Raw genomic sequence first — 16,479 nt, forward strand, 5'->3', positions numbered from 1 at the left:
GGACGCTCAACCGACTGAGCCACCCAGGCGCCCCCAGAATTTTTTCATAGACTGATTTTGAAATTTAAAATCCTTAAATGCCTGTGTTTTTCTTTCTTTCTCTCTCTTTTTAGGATTTAAGATGATGGAAATGTTTGGTTTGGTTGAAAAGGATTTTTCATCTGTGGAAGGGGTTTCTATGGAGCCTGGTACCTTCAATGTGTATCCCTGTTACCGAATTCATAAAGATGCCTTGGTTTCCCAGCCAACCAAGTACGTTTCCATTGCAAGATGTTAAAGCCAATCATTTGTTACTATAGCTCAACGTGAAAATTGTGTCAACTTGAAATACGCTATAATAGTTCCCAGTAGGATTTTCCATGATGATAAAAACAGGGGATGTTCAGATTGCTTTGTTTAGGAACCTCAGACTCATGCATAATCCTGGTTGAATTTTAATATCTGTTAGTCTGAGGAAATGTATATAGATAGCTTACACTGACCTAGAGCTGCTGTATACCAGGCATCATTCTAAGTGATTATGTATATTAACTCACTCAAAGATCCAAACATTTCTATGGATTAGATTCAGTTATTGTCTCAATTCTGCAAGTAATAAAACTGAAGCACAAAGAAGCTAAAAGACTTGAATGAGATCACATGGTTTGTTTACTGAAAATACTGGGATTTGCACTTGGCAATCAGGCCCCAGAGCCCACACCCTGAACCATTTCATGCCAGTGCCGTGAATTCAGCTGATTTTTAATCTTTGAGAGATCACAACAGCAACTCCATATAGTTGAAAAGTAGTGTCGGGATTATGTAAAAATCACATTATCTACTCGCTTTACAGTTTGTGATGCACCTACGGATTCTTGCCCATTTATAGCAATTTTGCAAACTCTGGGGGTACTTGAGATTGCAGGTTGGGAATTCCTGGTTCAAGGAATCATCTCTCAAGATGTTGGATATTTTACATTCCAAATCAACATTTGTTTTTGTTTCCAAATGCCTTCGGTATTGTAATGTGAAACATTTTCAAAGTCCAGATTTTGATGTAGTGCATGCGTGTGCATGAAAAAATGGGAGAGAACGTATTAGAGTATTAAACTCATCTATCCAATTTATCCACAAGTTGCTTTTCCATCTTCTTCAAAATATTATTTATTAAATTCTAGCCTATTACAGTAGTATCCAAATTATTGTGTTGTGCTTCATTTGGGGGAATAATAGTTGAAATGAGATCTCTATTAGTAATTTAAACTATTTACTGTTAAAAGTATAGCTTCATTTTCTAGAAAATTGTTATAAATGCCTTTGACCTATATAGAATATATGTGGTTTTCGTTTTTTGTTTTCTTTTTTTACATAGTCTAGGAATGAATATTAAATTTGTTTTTACATTTATTTATTTTTGAGAGACAGAGAGAAACAGAGCACAAGTGGGGGAGGGGCAGAGAGAGAGGGAGACCCAGAATCTGAAGCAGGCTCCAGGCTCTGAGCCGTCAGCCCAGGGCCCGATGCGGGGCTTGAACTCACGAACCGTGAGATCATGACCTGAGCCGAAGTCGGACGCTCAACCGACTGAGCCACCCAAGAGCCCCTAGGAATGAATATTAAAATGGATATTTGAAAAGTTCTTCCTGGAAGCCTAGCCAAAAATGAGAATTGTCAAAGGGAAGATCCTCTGCCCCACTGAAATGGCTCATCCAGTGGGCAATGCCGTCCAGTTGCTAAATCCATTCAATGGCTCCCAGCCCTCATCTCACTCCACCTGTCACCAGCATTTGACAATTTCTCACTTCCTCCTCCAGGTTTCACTCTCCTCATTGGACTTCTGGGACACACCCTCTTGAGCTTCTGTCTACATTACTGGCTGTTCCAGTTCAGTGCTGCCTCTTCTTGCCTCCACTTCTTCATGTTGGAGGGATTAGGCCTGGATCCTTGTTTTCCCTGTCTATACCCTGATGATCTTTTGAATAGTATTCAGCATTGTTTATATGCCAATGACTCCTAAATTTGTATTTCCAGTCTAGACCTATTTCCCCAATTTAGACCTGTGTGTGTAATGGTGTACTAGACATCTTGCTTGGATATCTAAATGGGCATTTCAAACTTTGCATGTTCAAGACCACATCCCTGACCCTCACTCCAGAACCAGCTTCACTTATTACCTTTTTCATCTTAATGGCAACTACATCTAATTAGTTTCTCATGCAAAATATTTGACACTTGCTCTCATGCTCTATATCCATTCTACTGAGGAATCCTGTTGTCTGTGCCTTCTCATCACCTCCATTGCCTTCACCCCATATGAGGCACTGTCATCTCACCCCTAGATCACTGAAGCAGGCTTTTAATGCTTCCTGCTCCTACTTTTGCTTTCCCAGAGTCTATTCCCCAGGAAGCAGTCAGAGTGATTCTTTTAAAATGTAAATCATGCCATTCCAAAATCTGAAATTGATTCTCCATTCCCCTTGAATTAAAAGTCAAAGCTCTTGAATGGCCCATCTGGCTCAACCTTATCTGGGTACCTATCACCTCTTTGACTTTACTTCCTCTTCTTACCTGTCTCCTTCAGTCCATTCTCCAGACACATCAGGCACACTCCGTTTTGGTGTCTTTGTAGTAGGTGGATGTCTTTGTCTTCTTTGAGTTTTTCTTCAGATATAACCTTTTCAATGAACCTTTGCTCAAATGTAACCTTCTCAGTGATCTTTGAAGTGAAACCAGCAGTGATGACTTCAATTAACATTGCAAAATAGTACATTCCAGCATTCCTAATCCCTATTAAACAGCTCTATTGTTCTTGTTTTGTTTTTTGTATGGCATGTTTGCCTTCTAATACACTGTTTAATCCACGCTGCTGGAATTTAATGTTTCTACAAAGAGAGGAACATTGTTGGTTTTATTCATTGACATAGCTTAAGTGCCTATTACAATGTCTGGCACATAGTAGGCACACAATAAATGTTAGATGAATGAATGAACTAATATATAAACAAAATGAATGAAATGAAACATTTTTATCTATTCAAATCAAACTTTCATTTTCAAATTCATGCTAAATTCCCATATTCTCAAATTTATCCACTGTTATGGGGCTCCTACATGTGGAAAGGGCTCTATTTGTTGCTTCAAGGAAAAAGTTTAAAGTATATAAGAGATCCACTTAATTGTTAGAGAGAGATAAGCTGGCGTAGCAGGTGTGGTTTCCTGGAGGCAGATCCAGAGGTGGAGACAAGGATGCAAGGAAGTTGACGTGGGTATACTCTCCTGCAAGGGAACAGAAAGAGGTGAGATGAGACAAAAGAGAGAAATGATGCTATGAAGCAATATCAGTGAGACTCTCAGTTGTTCCACATACAGGAGTTCTGAAAATGGAGCTACCTCGACTGGAATGAGAGGCTCTGGTCTTCATATGCCCTCAAACACCAGCTATTGAAACAGCTGCCAAAAAAAAGTTGGCATGACTTTGGGGGAGGCTTTTCTTCTGCTGAGGCAGTTTTAGAAGCAAGTTGGTATTCGAGAGTTGTCTACACACATCACTCCCAGAAGCAGGAGTTACATATTCTCAATTCTTGAAGGTAGATCTGGAATGGTACATCCCAGCACGAAGCATGGACAAGAATGCAACTAACTACAACTTACAGTAGAAAATGCAAATGTCTTTATAAAACGACTGTAGTTGAGATGAGCACTAGGTGTTATATGTAAGTGATGAATCACCGAATTCTACTCCTGAAACCATTATTACATGATATGATAACTAACTTGGACTTAAATAAAATGAAAAATAAATAAATAAAAAGTCTGTACATAAACATTATTTATAATACCAAAACTTTTGAAATGACTTAAATGTTTGATAAGAAGTGACCAGTTAGATAAATTACAGAACAGCCAGACAAGAAAAGATTGTACAGACGTTAAACATCATACTTTAAAAAAAAAAAAAATTGAAGGAAATACGAACGGTGTAGTAATTGCTGCTAAGAAGAAAGAAGGGGTAGCATTATATAGATTGGAGAAATACTTACAGACATTCATATAGATTGGAGAAATACTTACAGACATTCTTTAAAAACTGGAGGGAAATGTACCGCATCAAAACAGTGGTCACCTCCATGGGATTAATGGTGATCTGTTATTTTTTTTTTTTTGTTTTTCCTAAATGTTTTAAGTGTATTTGCTTTTATAATCAGATAAATAACTTTTTTTAAAGGGATGCAATAAATGTTTTTTTTTTTTCCCATTTTTCAGGTATTTGCATCCAGAAGGATTGCCCTCTGACTACACAATGAGTTTTCTATTCCGGATTCTTCCTGACACTCCAGAAGAGCCATTTGCTCTTTGGGAGATTTTAAATAAAAATTCTGACCCATTGGTTGGAGTCATTTTGGATAGTAAGTGTATCTATTTACATATTTGCACCCACATGTGTGAGTAGTGTGTATAACATACCATGCTGTCTTGCCTGTTTTGTGTACGATTGGCCTTGAAGAGCATGGGTTTGAACTGCCTGAGTCCACTTCCACAAGGATATTTTTTGGTAAATGTAGCGCAATATTGTAAGCACGTTTTCTCTTCCTTATAATTTTCTTCATAACATTTTATTTTCTCTAGCTTCCTTTATTGTAGGAATACAATATATAATACCTAGAACATACAGAATATGTGTTGATGGACTGTTGTGTTAGAAGTAAGGCTTCTGGCCAACAGTAGGCTATGTGTAGTGAAGTTTGGGGGAGTCAAAATTTACATGTAGATTTTCTGCTACTTGGGGTGTTGGTGGCCCTAACCCTCACATTATTCAAGGGTCAATTATATATTGTAGAGTAACTCATTTATCTTAAACCCTGAGTAAATACTGACAACAAATTATGTGCCAGTTGATTCATTCACTGATCCACTCATTCTTTCAACAAACATTCATTGAGTTTCTACTATGTGCCAGCGCTAGGCTCTGGGATTCGGTAGTGGGCAAGGTAGAGAGAGAGAGACAATTACTGAGATAGTAAAGATTTTCGGAAGAGCAAAGTTGATGGTGGGGGAATGGGGAAGGCCAGTGGGAGGGGAGAAACCAGAATCATTTTTTGTACATGGATATGATAAGTGGAAGATTCTTCTTTTGGGGTTTCTTGACCCAGTTCCAGTGTGTGTGTGGGAGGGGTGTCGGGAGGGTGGAGAGTTTTGCACACAACATCAAACAGTTCTCAGATACCAGCAGGATGTCTGAGAATTCAGCTCAATTCTAGTACTGTCAACCCAGACATAGCATCAGATTCCGTAGGTTAACGGTTCAGTCCCATAAGACTGTATCCTGCCACCCCTCTTTCAGACTCCAGTTGCAAGCCAGGCTGTTACCTGTGTTTCTGGTTGGCTACAAAAAGAAGTTTTCCCGCAACACGCCCCCCGCCCCCTGCCCAAAGAAAATCAATCAATCAATCAATCCCACGAGCTTGTCCTTGGATTTGATTAATTTGCTAGAGTGGCTCATGGAACTCAGAGAAACATTTTGCCTGCTAGATTACTGCTTTGTTATGAAACGATATAGCTCAGGGACAGCCAGGTGAAACAGATGCATACGGCCAGCTATGTGGGAAGAGGCACAGAGGTTCTATGCCCTCTCCAGGCATTCCACTTTCCCTAGTCTCCATGTAGTCAGCAACCTAAAAGCTCTCTGAACCCTGTTGTTTGGGTTTTTATGAGGTTTCATTAAACAGGCGTGATTTATTAAATCATTGGCCATTGGCAATTGAACTCAATTTCTAGCAACTCTCCACTCCCAAGAGGTGGGGGAAGAAGTGGGATTGAAGGTTCTAACTGTAATCACAGGATTGGTTCTCTTGGCAATCAGCCCTCCATCCTTAGGTTGCCTAAGGGCTTTCCAAAAGTTACCTCATTAATGTAACAAAAGACATCTTTGTAGCTCTTATCACAGAAAATTCCAAGTGCTTTAGGAGCTGTGAGCCAGGCACCATGGACCAAGACCAAATACATATGAGAAATACTTATTTGTTCATCTGAATGACCAAATATATATCACAGTGCCTATTTCATATCCCAGAAAAAAATGCCAGATTTGCAGCAACATATTTGGGGAAGAATTCTGGGATGGGGATATAAATTTGCAAGTTGTATATGTGTGGCATATAAGCCATGATACTGTGTGAGATCATCTAGAGAGTGAGTGGGAAGAGAAGAGGTCTGAAGACAGGGGCATCCCATTGTTTGGAGGTTAGAAAGTTGAGGGGAGCCAGTGAAAGAAGCTTCTCAATCATATGCTCTTGGATGTCACCCATGATGATCATTTAAGAGGATCATCAGGTTTTCGGTTAATGTCACTAAGTTTTCTAAAGACGTTTTTAGTTTAGGATTCCAATCAAGCTAGGAACCAAAATTTGGTGGCTATTGTTAGGTGCTAACTCACAGCCAAATATGATATTGTGAAAGCATTTTGCATGCGTACTGAAACTAAGGGAAAGCCGTAGATTAAAGGGGTATAAATAATAAGCTCCCTATGCACATGAAACTTAAAAACCAAGAAATCTCTCAAAATGATTAAGACTAGCTCGTTCCCTTTGATATCACAATCAATAATTACCATGTAACCTAGGAATTAATTAGTGAAAAAAATGCCTTTTTTTATTTTTTGTGATATAATATTCCTTGTAACATGAAATCCTGAAGATTAGGAAGGTTTCGTTCGTTTGTGGATTTAGTTTATTCATAGTAAAAGGCATGCTGGAATATCCCTCTTCTGGAACAGTATAAATTGCATGTCCTAGAAAAGCTGGTTGCTCCAGTGGGTCAATAAAGCAAAGGGTCTGGTTTCTAGGTCTTAAGATATGATTAGCTTTATTCTCCCTTTTTGTCTGCCTCTAGTCCCAGCTTCAGACAACCGTCCCTGAGCAAGGTGTTGGGGATGAAAGTACAGGGAAGAAAGTACAGAGGAAGAGTATATGTAGGGGCCCAGCCTCACCATCATCCCACATGGCTAACTGGCCAGCTGAAAGCCTGGGGCAACCCAAGGACTATAGATCATTTCCGTACTTACTCATCTCTCTGTTCTAAACACAGCCTTAAGGGACGCCTGGGTGCCTTCGTCGGGGCTCAGGTTGTGATCTCACAGTTTATGTGTTCAAGTCCTGCGTCAGGCTCTGTGCTGACAGCTCAGAGCCTGGAGCCTGCTTCAGATTCTGTATCTCCCTCTCTCTCTCCTCCTCCTCTCCTGCTCATGCTCTGTCTGTCTCTCTCTCTCTCTCTCTCAAAAATAAATAAGCATTACAAAAAAATTTTTAAATATAGCCTCAAAACAAAGGATGCATTATTTTCAGTCTTGAATTTTTTGTAAAAAAATTAAAAAAAAATTTTATGTGTTTATTTTATTACTTATTTTTGAGAGAGAGACAGAGTGTGAGTGGGGGAGTAGCAGAGAGGGAGACACAGAATCTGAAGCAGGCTCCAGGCTCCGAGCTGTCAGCACAGAGCCCGACGTGGGGCTTGAACCCACCAACCACAAGATCATGACCTGAGCCAAAGTAGGATGCTTAACCGACTGAGCCACCCAGGCAACTTGAATTTTAGAAAAATTATTTACCCATTATAATACTTTTTAAACTTTATTTTTCTTTGATTAGATGGTGGTAAAACCTTAACATATTTCAACTATGACTACAGTGGGGATTTTCAAACGGTTACTTTTGAAGGACCTGAAATTAGGAAAATTTTCCATGGCAGCTTTCACAAGGTGAGTAATGCTTTATACACATATTTTCTTTGTTTGCTGTGTGCAAAGCAACACAGACGTATATTCTTTATTCTATTTGTTGTGGACCAAGCAGCAGAGAAGTGTAAAAAAAAAAATCCCACGGAGCTTTGGATCTCATATTTTCATTGGAGTAAGAATTATCTGTGGGCTTATTCTGCTTTGGTAGTTCTAAGATGCGACCCCAAGCTGTGCATTTTTATCAGGTACCCAAAAAGTGGTCCAGGCCCACACTTGGAGGAACAATTACAGGGTACTGTATTACTAGGAGGACAGTTGTTAATTTGCTACATGATGTGTGATGTGGAGAGGATTGCTGGTCTACCCAGCCACCAGTGTAGATGAAAGCCCAGTCAGCTAAATCATGTTAAAACGTGAAGATAGTTTGTACTGATATTTTTACACATACACAGATAACCCCTCACTACCATTATAAAAGTTATTGTGAGGAAGAATTTTGTAAAACCTGACTGACTGTAGTTCTCATTTCTACCTGGTATTTGTGATAGAACTCTGCCCCTTACCACCTCGTATCTCTGAAACACTTAGTTTTGGGGTTGTAAGAGTAGATCCCACATTTACTGTTTCCTTTGTGCTTAGCAAATGACCCCACTGATCTCTGGGCTGTGAAGGAATGCAGTCTGCCAAGACCACAGGGAGAGCAGCGTTTAGAGGTGGTGCTGCAAAAAGCCTTGCCTCTTGACCCTCCTTCTTGTGTGTTCAGTGAAGGAAGGGATGTTGCAAGCAGTCTTCCTCTTGGCTTCTGTCTCCTGACCTAGATCACGGTCAAGTCCTAACTGACACAACTTTGCTACTTTTTGGAGTTTCAACTACCATAGCTGCATAAGAACAACTGCATACCAACGTTCTTAATCGTCTTTGCACAAAAAAAGTTGCATACAAAAAACTGTTTATGTTTAAAAGAACTGTACAACCAGAAGTAAAGTATCTTAAAAACATGAGATGCAGGTAGAGATTTATTAGTTCATGATTCAAAATAGTTCCATTAGCATCTCTTTGGATTTATTGTCATTTACTCACCACATTCCTCTTGGTATGATTCGTTCTTGGTTAAGCAGAGTCTATTGCAAAGCGGTCAAGAAAAATTATAAGGGAGATGAAAGCATGTGAGATCCGTGAGTATTAAAAACCACATGGCCGGGGGTTCCTGAGACTGCTGCTTTGGATTCTGTGTCTCCCCCTCTCTCTGTTCCTCCCCTGCTCGCTCTCTCTCTCTCTCAAAAATAAAAAAGATAACACACATTTTTACAAATCCTCACAAAGAATGTATACACTCCTGAATATATTACTATAGACCTGAAAATTCTAGAAATTTCACTTTGAGAAAATTGTGCCACACATTAAGCCAAAAGGCTTTATTTCTTTTGGTCCTGGAGTCACCAGAAAGAATTCCTCCTTCCTCTTTAGATTCTAGATCTCCTCTCTTCATCTTAAATTAAATAAGTATTATGAAAATGAGGTTTGCGAACAACTGGAAGGTACCATAGATAACTTTTGCTGGTAAATCAGTTAGCATTTTTTATTTTAATATTTTCATGTTCACTTCCACGTGCATTCAGAAAAGGTATAACTAGTACACCCATCCTGTCATTTCAGGATATTGCTGCTTCAAACATGTTTTTAAAATTTTTTTATGTTTATTTTATTTCTGAGGGAGAGAGAGAGAGAGAGAGAGAAACAGAGCATGAGTGGGGAAAGGCAGACAGAGAGGGAGACACAGAATCTGAAGCAGGCTCCCAGGCACCCCAGGATATTGCTGCTTTAAAGAAACACTAGATTGGGAACGCTTTTGAAGTCATTTTGAAAGAAAATGTTAATTAAATAAAGATAGAAGTGCTACCTGAATGTGGGACAGTCATGGTGGTAGTAAAAGTAGAACCTTTCTCTTGTAGCAAAATGCATAGTGCCAGAATTCCTTCCCTTCCCTTTCCTACTTTTTAGTGATGAATCATGCAGTTATGTAAGTTTGGTTGATATTTCTTCCTGCCTCTTACCTCCTGAAACATCTTTACCTTTATCCAGATACACATTGTTGTCAGCAAGACTCTGGTCCAAGTGGTTATTGACTGCAAGCACGTGGCTGAGAAGGCAATAAATGCCTCAGCTAATATCACGTTGGATGGTGTTGAAGTCCTGGGAAGAATGGTCAGATCAAGGGGACCAAATGGAAATTCTGCACCAGTAAGTGGATAAACAAGTGAAGCTGTGCTATTATAGGGGGAAAACAAGGGTTTTCCAGGGGGGAAATTTGGTAAGAGAATGGATGGATGGATGGATGGATGGATGGATGGATGGATGGATAGATGGATGGTTGGGTAAATAGATAACAGCCTCTTTAAATGAATGAAAATATACATTCGAAGTTCTTGGCAGTAAACCTCTGCTATATTGTAATAAGGATAATGTTCCAGGAATTAGACTAGTGTGTTTTCTAAAGGCATTTTAAAATGCATATGGTAAAATATTCATCAAATGGTTTATGGCATAAATGGTTTGTTAATGAGAATTGAAACTGTAAATCAGACCTCTAAATAAGCAAATATAAATTCGTACAAAATATATGACTATAATACACAGGAGATTTATGTAAATTTCTCATTTGGGTTAGATTTGGGCATTTTTAAATGAGATTTTTATTATTGGTAATGTGAAGTTTACCCTTTAATCATTAAGTTATTTAAGTAACAAATCATTTTAAGACAATATATTTTCATCATATAACATAGAATTTAAGACTAGGAGACTTCCAATTGGCAAAGAAATCACATTCCTTTCTTTCACTACCCACAAAAAAGAATAGTATACACAAGCTTTTGTTTTTACACCTTGTGTTCACAGCTAATTAGCTACATTCTCTAATTTGAGTCATTCTATAATTAGAACCAATTAGCCTAGAAGGCATTTTATTCTTGGAAGCAATTCCAACTATTTTAATGAACATTTCTATGTAACAGAATAATCAAGTTAATTATGAGTCGCTATTATTTTATTGTCTTCTGCTTTCTAGATTTGTAGAACTAGCCAGCAATATGGAACTGGAGAATGCCTTGATGGTTTTCAAAGTCTTTCTAAGCTGAAGATCACTTTATACAAATGAAATCTTCTAGTATGTCAAATAAATAAATAAGATTAAAACAGTCTCATGCTAATTGAAGGGGAGAGAGGACATGGAGGAGCAGGTGTCCCCACCCTTCAAAGCAGTTCTGTTCAAAACAGTTTCAGAGTGGTCAAGTGATTTCCTCCGGGACACTTCGCTATTTAGTGGCATTTCTCTTTGTAACAATACAAGGGAAATCTTTGTGTATATAGGGAAACCTTAATGCTTTCAGACCTTGAGAGATGTGTGCTGATTAGCTTAACAATTAGTGTTGATGTGTCTTTAAAAATACTTTTGTTTCTACTTTCCTTTGGAGAAGCATGGATTAGATGTTCAGAAAGAGAGACTATGAAAGCTATGGAAGGCTCTCTTATTTTCGGTTATGGTAAGGGACTTTTAAGAATGCTTACATTAGTGCAATTGTTGGGTCATAGGGTAATTCTATTTTTAATTTTTTGAGGAACCTCCATATTGATGGGCAGTAAGGAGTGTTGGGATGAGCACTGGGTGTCATATGTAAGTGATGAATCACTGGGTTCTACTCTTGAAACCATTACTACACTGTATGTTAACTAACTTGAATTTAAGTAAATAAATTTTTAAAAAGTATGTTTACATTATAACCTTTTGCAAGGATAGTGCCCAAAGTGAAGAAGGAAGCCTTGTGCTCCTCCCAAAGCCGAAGTCAAAACAAAGACTTTGAGGGCCAAGAAAGCAGTGCTGAAAGGCATCCACAAACACATCCACACACATACACACGCACTTCCTAACCTTCTGAGGGTCCAAGACATTGTCTCCAAAGGCAGCCCAAATATCCTCAAAAGAGTGCCCCCAGGAGAAACAGGCTTGACCAATATGCCATCATCAAGTTCCCCCTGACCACCAAGTCAGCTATCAAGAAAATAAAAGTCAACAACACCCTTGTGTTCATTGTGGAAATCAAGGCCAACAAGCACCAGATCAAACAGACTGAAGAAGCTATATGGCATTGTCTTGGCCAAAGTCGACACCCTGATCAGGTCCAATGGAGAGAAGAAGGCATATGTTTGAATGACTCCTGGTTATAATGCTTTCAATGTTGCCGACAAAATTGGGAACATCTAAACTGAGTCCAGCTGGCTAAATCTAAATACAGGTTTTTTTACCATAAAAACAAGAATGTTTACATTATATTGAGGAATTATCAACTCTTAATGTTTTGTATTTCATACTGATTAAGAAACACACCATCTTCTGCTTCATAGAAGATACCTTTTGATAGCACACTCCAGAATTTATAAGTCTCCATAATTAGCAAACTAAGGATATCTTGTGGGGATAAATGGATGTCTATAGATAGATGCTTGGATGGGTGAACGAATAGACTGCAATTTAAGAAAGAGAAACAATGCTAGCTGTTTGAGATTCTGGACCCAAGTCACTTAGTACTATTATTTTTTTTTTCATTTTAGAAATAATGCATATAAAATCCCTGACACATAGTGCCATTCAATGAAGAGCGGTAGTTATTATTAATGTCAATATTACCTCCTCCACCTTACCTTTTCTAAACCTCTAGTGCTTGTTTAACACTCAATTATTTGTAGCCATCTATTATGTTCTTGCACTTCTATTTATATACATTTTGCCCCTCTAGCCAGAGTATAAATCCCTTAAAAGAGATACCATGCCATGGTCTTCATTTACAACTACCACCTTCTACCCCACATCACAGTATCTAATAAATTCAGATCAAAGGAATAAGCTCTCAAGACATACTTGATAGACATTAAGTAGAATGTCATCTATTTGAATTGTATCGTGTCTTTTCTTAAAATGTTGTTTCGTATATATTGTATTCCATATGTGGCATTGACGGTAGTCCAGTTATATATATATCCTACCTTCTTCTAATTTGTATTTTACAATTACAGTTTTATAATTATAATTACAATAATTACATTTCAAATTAAGCTCTCTGTAATAATTGTACTCCAAGTATATGACCAATTATATATCAAAGAATTTATTTCTGAAAGCAAACGTGCCTGTAGGTTTTAAATCTACGGGCAATAAATCTTTACTTTTGGGCACGAAAGAAAAGCAATTAAACAGAGCACCCTCTGTGGTAACTTCCAGCCAGTAGCAGACAAAGGGGAATTTATGGAAGTCAATAATTAAAGAGTTCTTTGTAAGGCTCCCAAGGAAAAAGTTGTGGCTTTTGTTAGAATCTGGAAGTCTACAAAGGATCACTAAATAGATTTTCAGTGTGCCCACTTATTAAAGAATTTGATTACGTTGAAATGGATAATATTAGATTAGATCTCAAGAATGTGATCGGAAACTCACTTGTTCTTTTGGGTGATTACTTCATTGTTTCAGTGCAAAGCAAAAAGAGGTTTCAGTATGCAGCTTTCAACTTAGAAGTCACAAATTACTAACATAATTTTGATAGATATCTGTACCCCAGTACTCAGCAAAAGGGAACATGTAATGTGCAAGTATTGGATTATTCCAGGTGGAGTAATTGTCATATAAGAGAGATGAGTAGTTTATAGGCCAGCATTTGCTAGCAAATTCAGCACTGATTCAAAAAATGCCAGATGATGGGAAAACTATAATATTCAGTCTTTAAAGAAAATAGATTCTTCTTAAACCAAAGTTGAGTGGAAGAGAGATGAGTGGATTTAGGGATACAGTAACTACTGTATTAAAATTGCTCACATTCGTAATAAAAACAGCTTGTGTTCAGTAATGTGAGATTTTATAGTTCCTAGTGGGACTAAGCTAAGAAGCTGGCTTAACTAAGCTGTCAAAACACATGTGGGAAGAAACCTAACAACTGTGCTTCTCCTTTCTGTTCTCTCTCCTAAGAAGTTTCTTCTATCTTTTTTGATACCTGATAAAATTATAATGCTGCCAGATGATCCTAGAAATATTTTCAGCTTCCTGGCATGTGATCATGTTCTTTGTGCCTTTCTTGCCCCCTTTCCAAATCTAACACATATAACTATCCAACTGACATTTCTTTAGTCCTCTGCTATATAAATAAACACGAGTACAAGTTATGTTATGGAGTTTTTTTATAACATAATTTACTGAGTTAAAGCTTTTATGTGGGAATCAACAGTAGACTAGTCAATGATGGTATAGAAACAAGTGTTTTAATTTTTTTAATGTGTATTTATTTTTGAAGAGAGAGAGAGAGAGAGAGAGAGAGAGAGAGAGAGAGAGACCGAGTGTGAGTGGGGGAGGGACAGACAGAGAGGGAGACACAGAATCCGAAGCAGGCTCCAGGCTCTGAGCTGTCAGCACAGAGCCTGATGCAGCACTTGAACTCACCGTGAGATCATGACCTGAGCCAAAGATGGACGCTTAACTAACTGAGCCACCCAGGCACCCTGAAACAAGTGTTTTTAAATTACAAGAAAATGATCATGTTTTCATATGAATTATGTATTTTAATCCTTAAAATAATAGTAGCTCATATTTATTGCATGCCTACTATGGACCAGGCAGTGTGTGCTTTTCTGAGATTATCTTGTTTAATCCTCCAAAAACTGTAGGAAGAGATCCTTATATTATCCCCACTTTATAGATTCAGAAACTGAGACTTCAAGAAGTTAGAGAGGGATCCCCTTTCAAAAAGTGAGGAAAGCAAGATATGAGACTGTATGTGACTTGCCCAAGATTACCTGCCTGCCTTGGTAAGCTCTCTACCACTGGGTCAGACTGATTCTTATAGAATTTAAAGCATAGGAGGGGGTCTGGTCTGTGCCTATGCCCTGTCTGTTCACCAACATATTCAAAGACTCATCATTATTTAAATTCTGACCCTGAAAGTAAATGCAGTCAAGATGTCCTCCCGAAGGGATGCCTACACCTAAACATTTTAATTACAACCAATAGGTACAACAGCTGTTAATTTTCATCTCCTCATTTAATTAGTGCCATTATGGTTTCCTTTAAATTCAATAAATTGGCTGAGACCAAGTAAGACAACCATGCTCAATAGCTGAGAAGGGGTCAGTGCTTAATAAATCTTAGCTTTGAGATGGAGTCTGTAGAAGTTAAACACCAGCTTAAAGCAGAAGATGACTGAGGTCCTCAGTTGCTCTTTCCCTAGTATTCCTGTGCAGTGTAAATCTCTCTAAGTATTTGTATAATTTCAGGTACAGCTTGACTTCAAGTTATAAGCTTAGTTATGCAATGCTGGAGAAAAATCAGAGGATAAAATCTGGTTATCAGTGGAAAGTTGAGCCAGGCTACATTTTCATTCCCATTCACATCACAATGACTCAACCGATGAGAAATATTTTATTCTCATTTTTGTGTTAACTTTTGACCCCAAATGACTTGCCTTTTGTGTTACACCCAGACCAAAATGTCCAATAATGAAAAAAGAGCATTTGTAATTGACTAAACGTTCCCCTGGAAGGTATTACAATAAACGAAAGTAGGAGCTTTTGCACCCCTGTCTCTTTTCTCTCTTTTATCACACATATATTTTTTATAATGTTCAGTTAGTTACAAAAGCGAAAAGAGGCTGACTCTTGCGTTAGTTGCTTAAAGTATGATTGATTTTGAACCACATTGTCTTGTATTTTTAGGCACTCAAATATAAGATCTTTTGACATACTATGTCTGTACTGTTCCCTACACAATTTCTACAAATATGTATGTCATTGCTTTTGGAATAAAATTCAGAGGGTTTTTTTTTAATCAATCTTCAGAAATGTGCCTTGGAAAAGAAGCCCCTAAACAAAGGCTGAGGAATCCAAGCAATTACAAATACAAAACAATTATGAATAAATTTGTTGTACTCACAAAAAAAGGCTGCTGACTTCATCAAACTTGAAAAAGAAAAGACAGCCCACAGCATTCCACAAATGATAGTATTGGCTTCATTCAGCACTTAGTAGGCATTCAACCCCTTGAATAAATAAAATAAACTCCTAAGGATCCCAATAGCTCAATGGGACAGAAGGTTAGCCAAAGCTTTGTTTGTAGACATCATCCTGTTAAAGGTGATTAGGTAGTGAATGTTTATTTGAAAAACATCAAGAAAGCCTGGTCCTTACTGGGGTTCATGACCCTTCTTTCTTTTACTTACATCTTTCCATTCACTAAAAAGCTTTTACACTGTGGGCTCTATTCAGAAATGGGGAATTTCTTAATGGATGAATGACTAACAGACTGAACTGAATCTAATACTGTCATAATGGGGTCCATTTAATAAATGCCCCAGACAAATAGCATTGTAAAGTTAGGCTGGGGTGTCTGCATTTTAAACATGAGACCAAAGATCCTTTCACTGCAAAATGAAGCACAAGAAAATGAAATGTGCTGTTCAAATCCCAACCAGAACTCTGCTTTCAGCTCGTGCTTACGTTTCTTAGGCTCTTTCTTCCCAGGTCCTGATCAGCAGAATGGGGTTGGCATTGCTATTATACCTCACAGTGGTGAACTGAGGATTAAAAGATACATGCAAATTCCTTAGGATAGTGCCTGGCACATAGTAGGTTGTCAGCAAATGTCCACTGCTGTTGTCATTCTTTGCTTAGATTTTTCTCAACCAAAGTGTTAAACAGATATGATTAATGTGGAAACAGACTACTGTTACATTTCTGTC

The 16,479-nt window shown here is 38.1% G+C and overlaps 1 protein-coding gene across 5 annotated transcripts in view; it reads left to right on the forward strand.

The window, feature by feature from the left end:
* The window catches only part of COL14A1 (collagen type XIV alpha 1 chain), a 210,828-nt gene that overhangs the window by 121,242 nt on the left and 73,107 nt on the right, over positions 1 to 16,479 (forward strand). For all 5 annotated transcript variants that reach the window (XM_078441830.1, XM_078441832.1, XM_078441833.1 and 2 more), the window contains exons 31-34: positions 114 to 252; positions 4,243 to 4,385; positions 7,623 to 7,732; positions 9,794 to 9,952. In XM_078441830.1, the coding sequence (XP_078297956.1) occupies positions 114 to 252; positions 4,243 to 4,385; positions 7,623 to 7,732; positions 9,794 to 9,952 (551 nt within the window). The remainder of the gene's footprint in view (positions 1 to 113; positions 253 to 4,242; positions 4,386 to 7,622; positions 7,733 to 9,793; positions 9,953 to 16,479) is intronic.

Source organism: Panthera onca, chromosome F2 (genome assembly GCF_046562875.1).
Source record: "Panthera onca isolate mPanOnc1 chromosome F2, mPanOnc1 haplotype 2, whole genome shotgun sequence".
NCBI lineage: Eukaryota > Metazoa > Chordata > Mammalia > Carnivora > Felidae > Panthera > Panthera onca.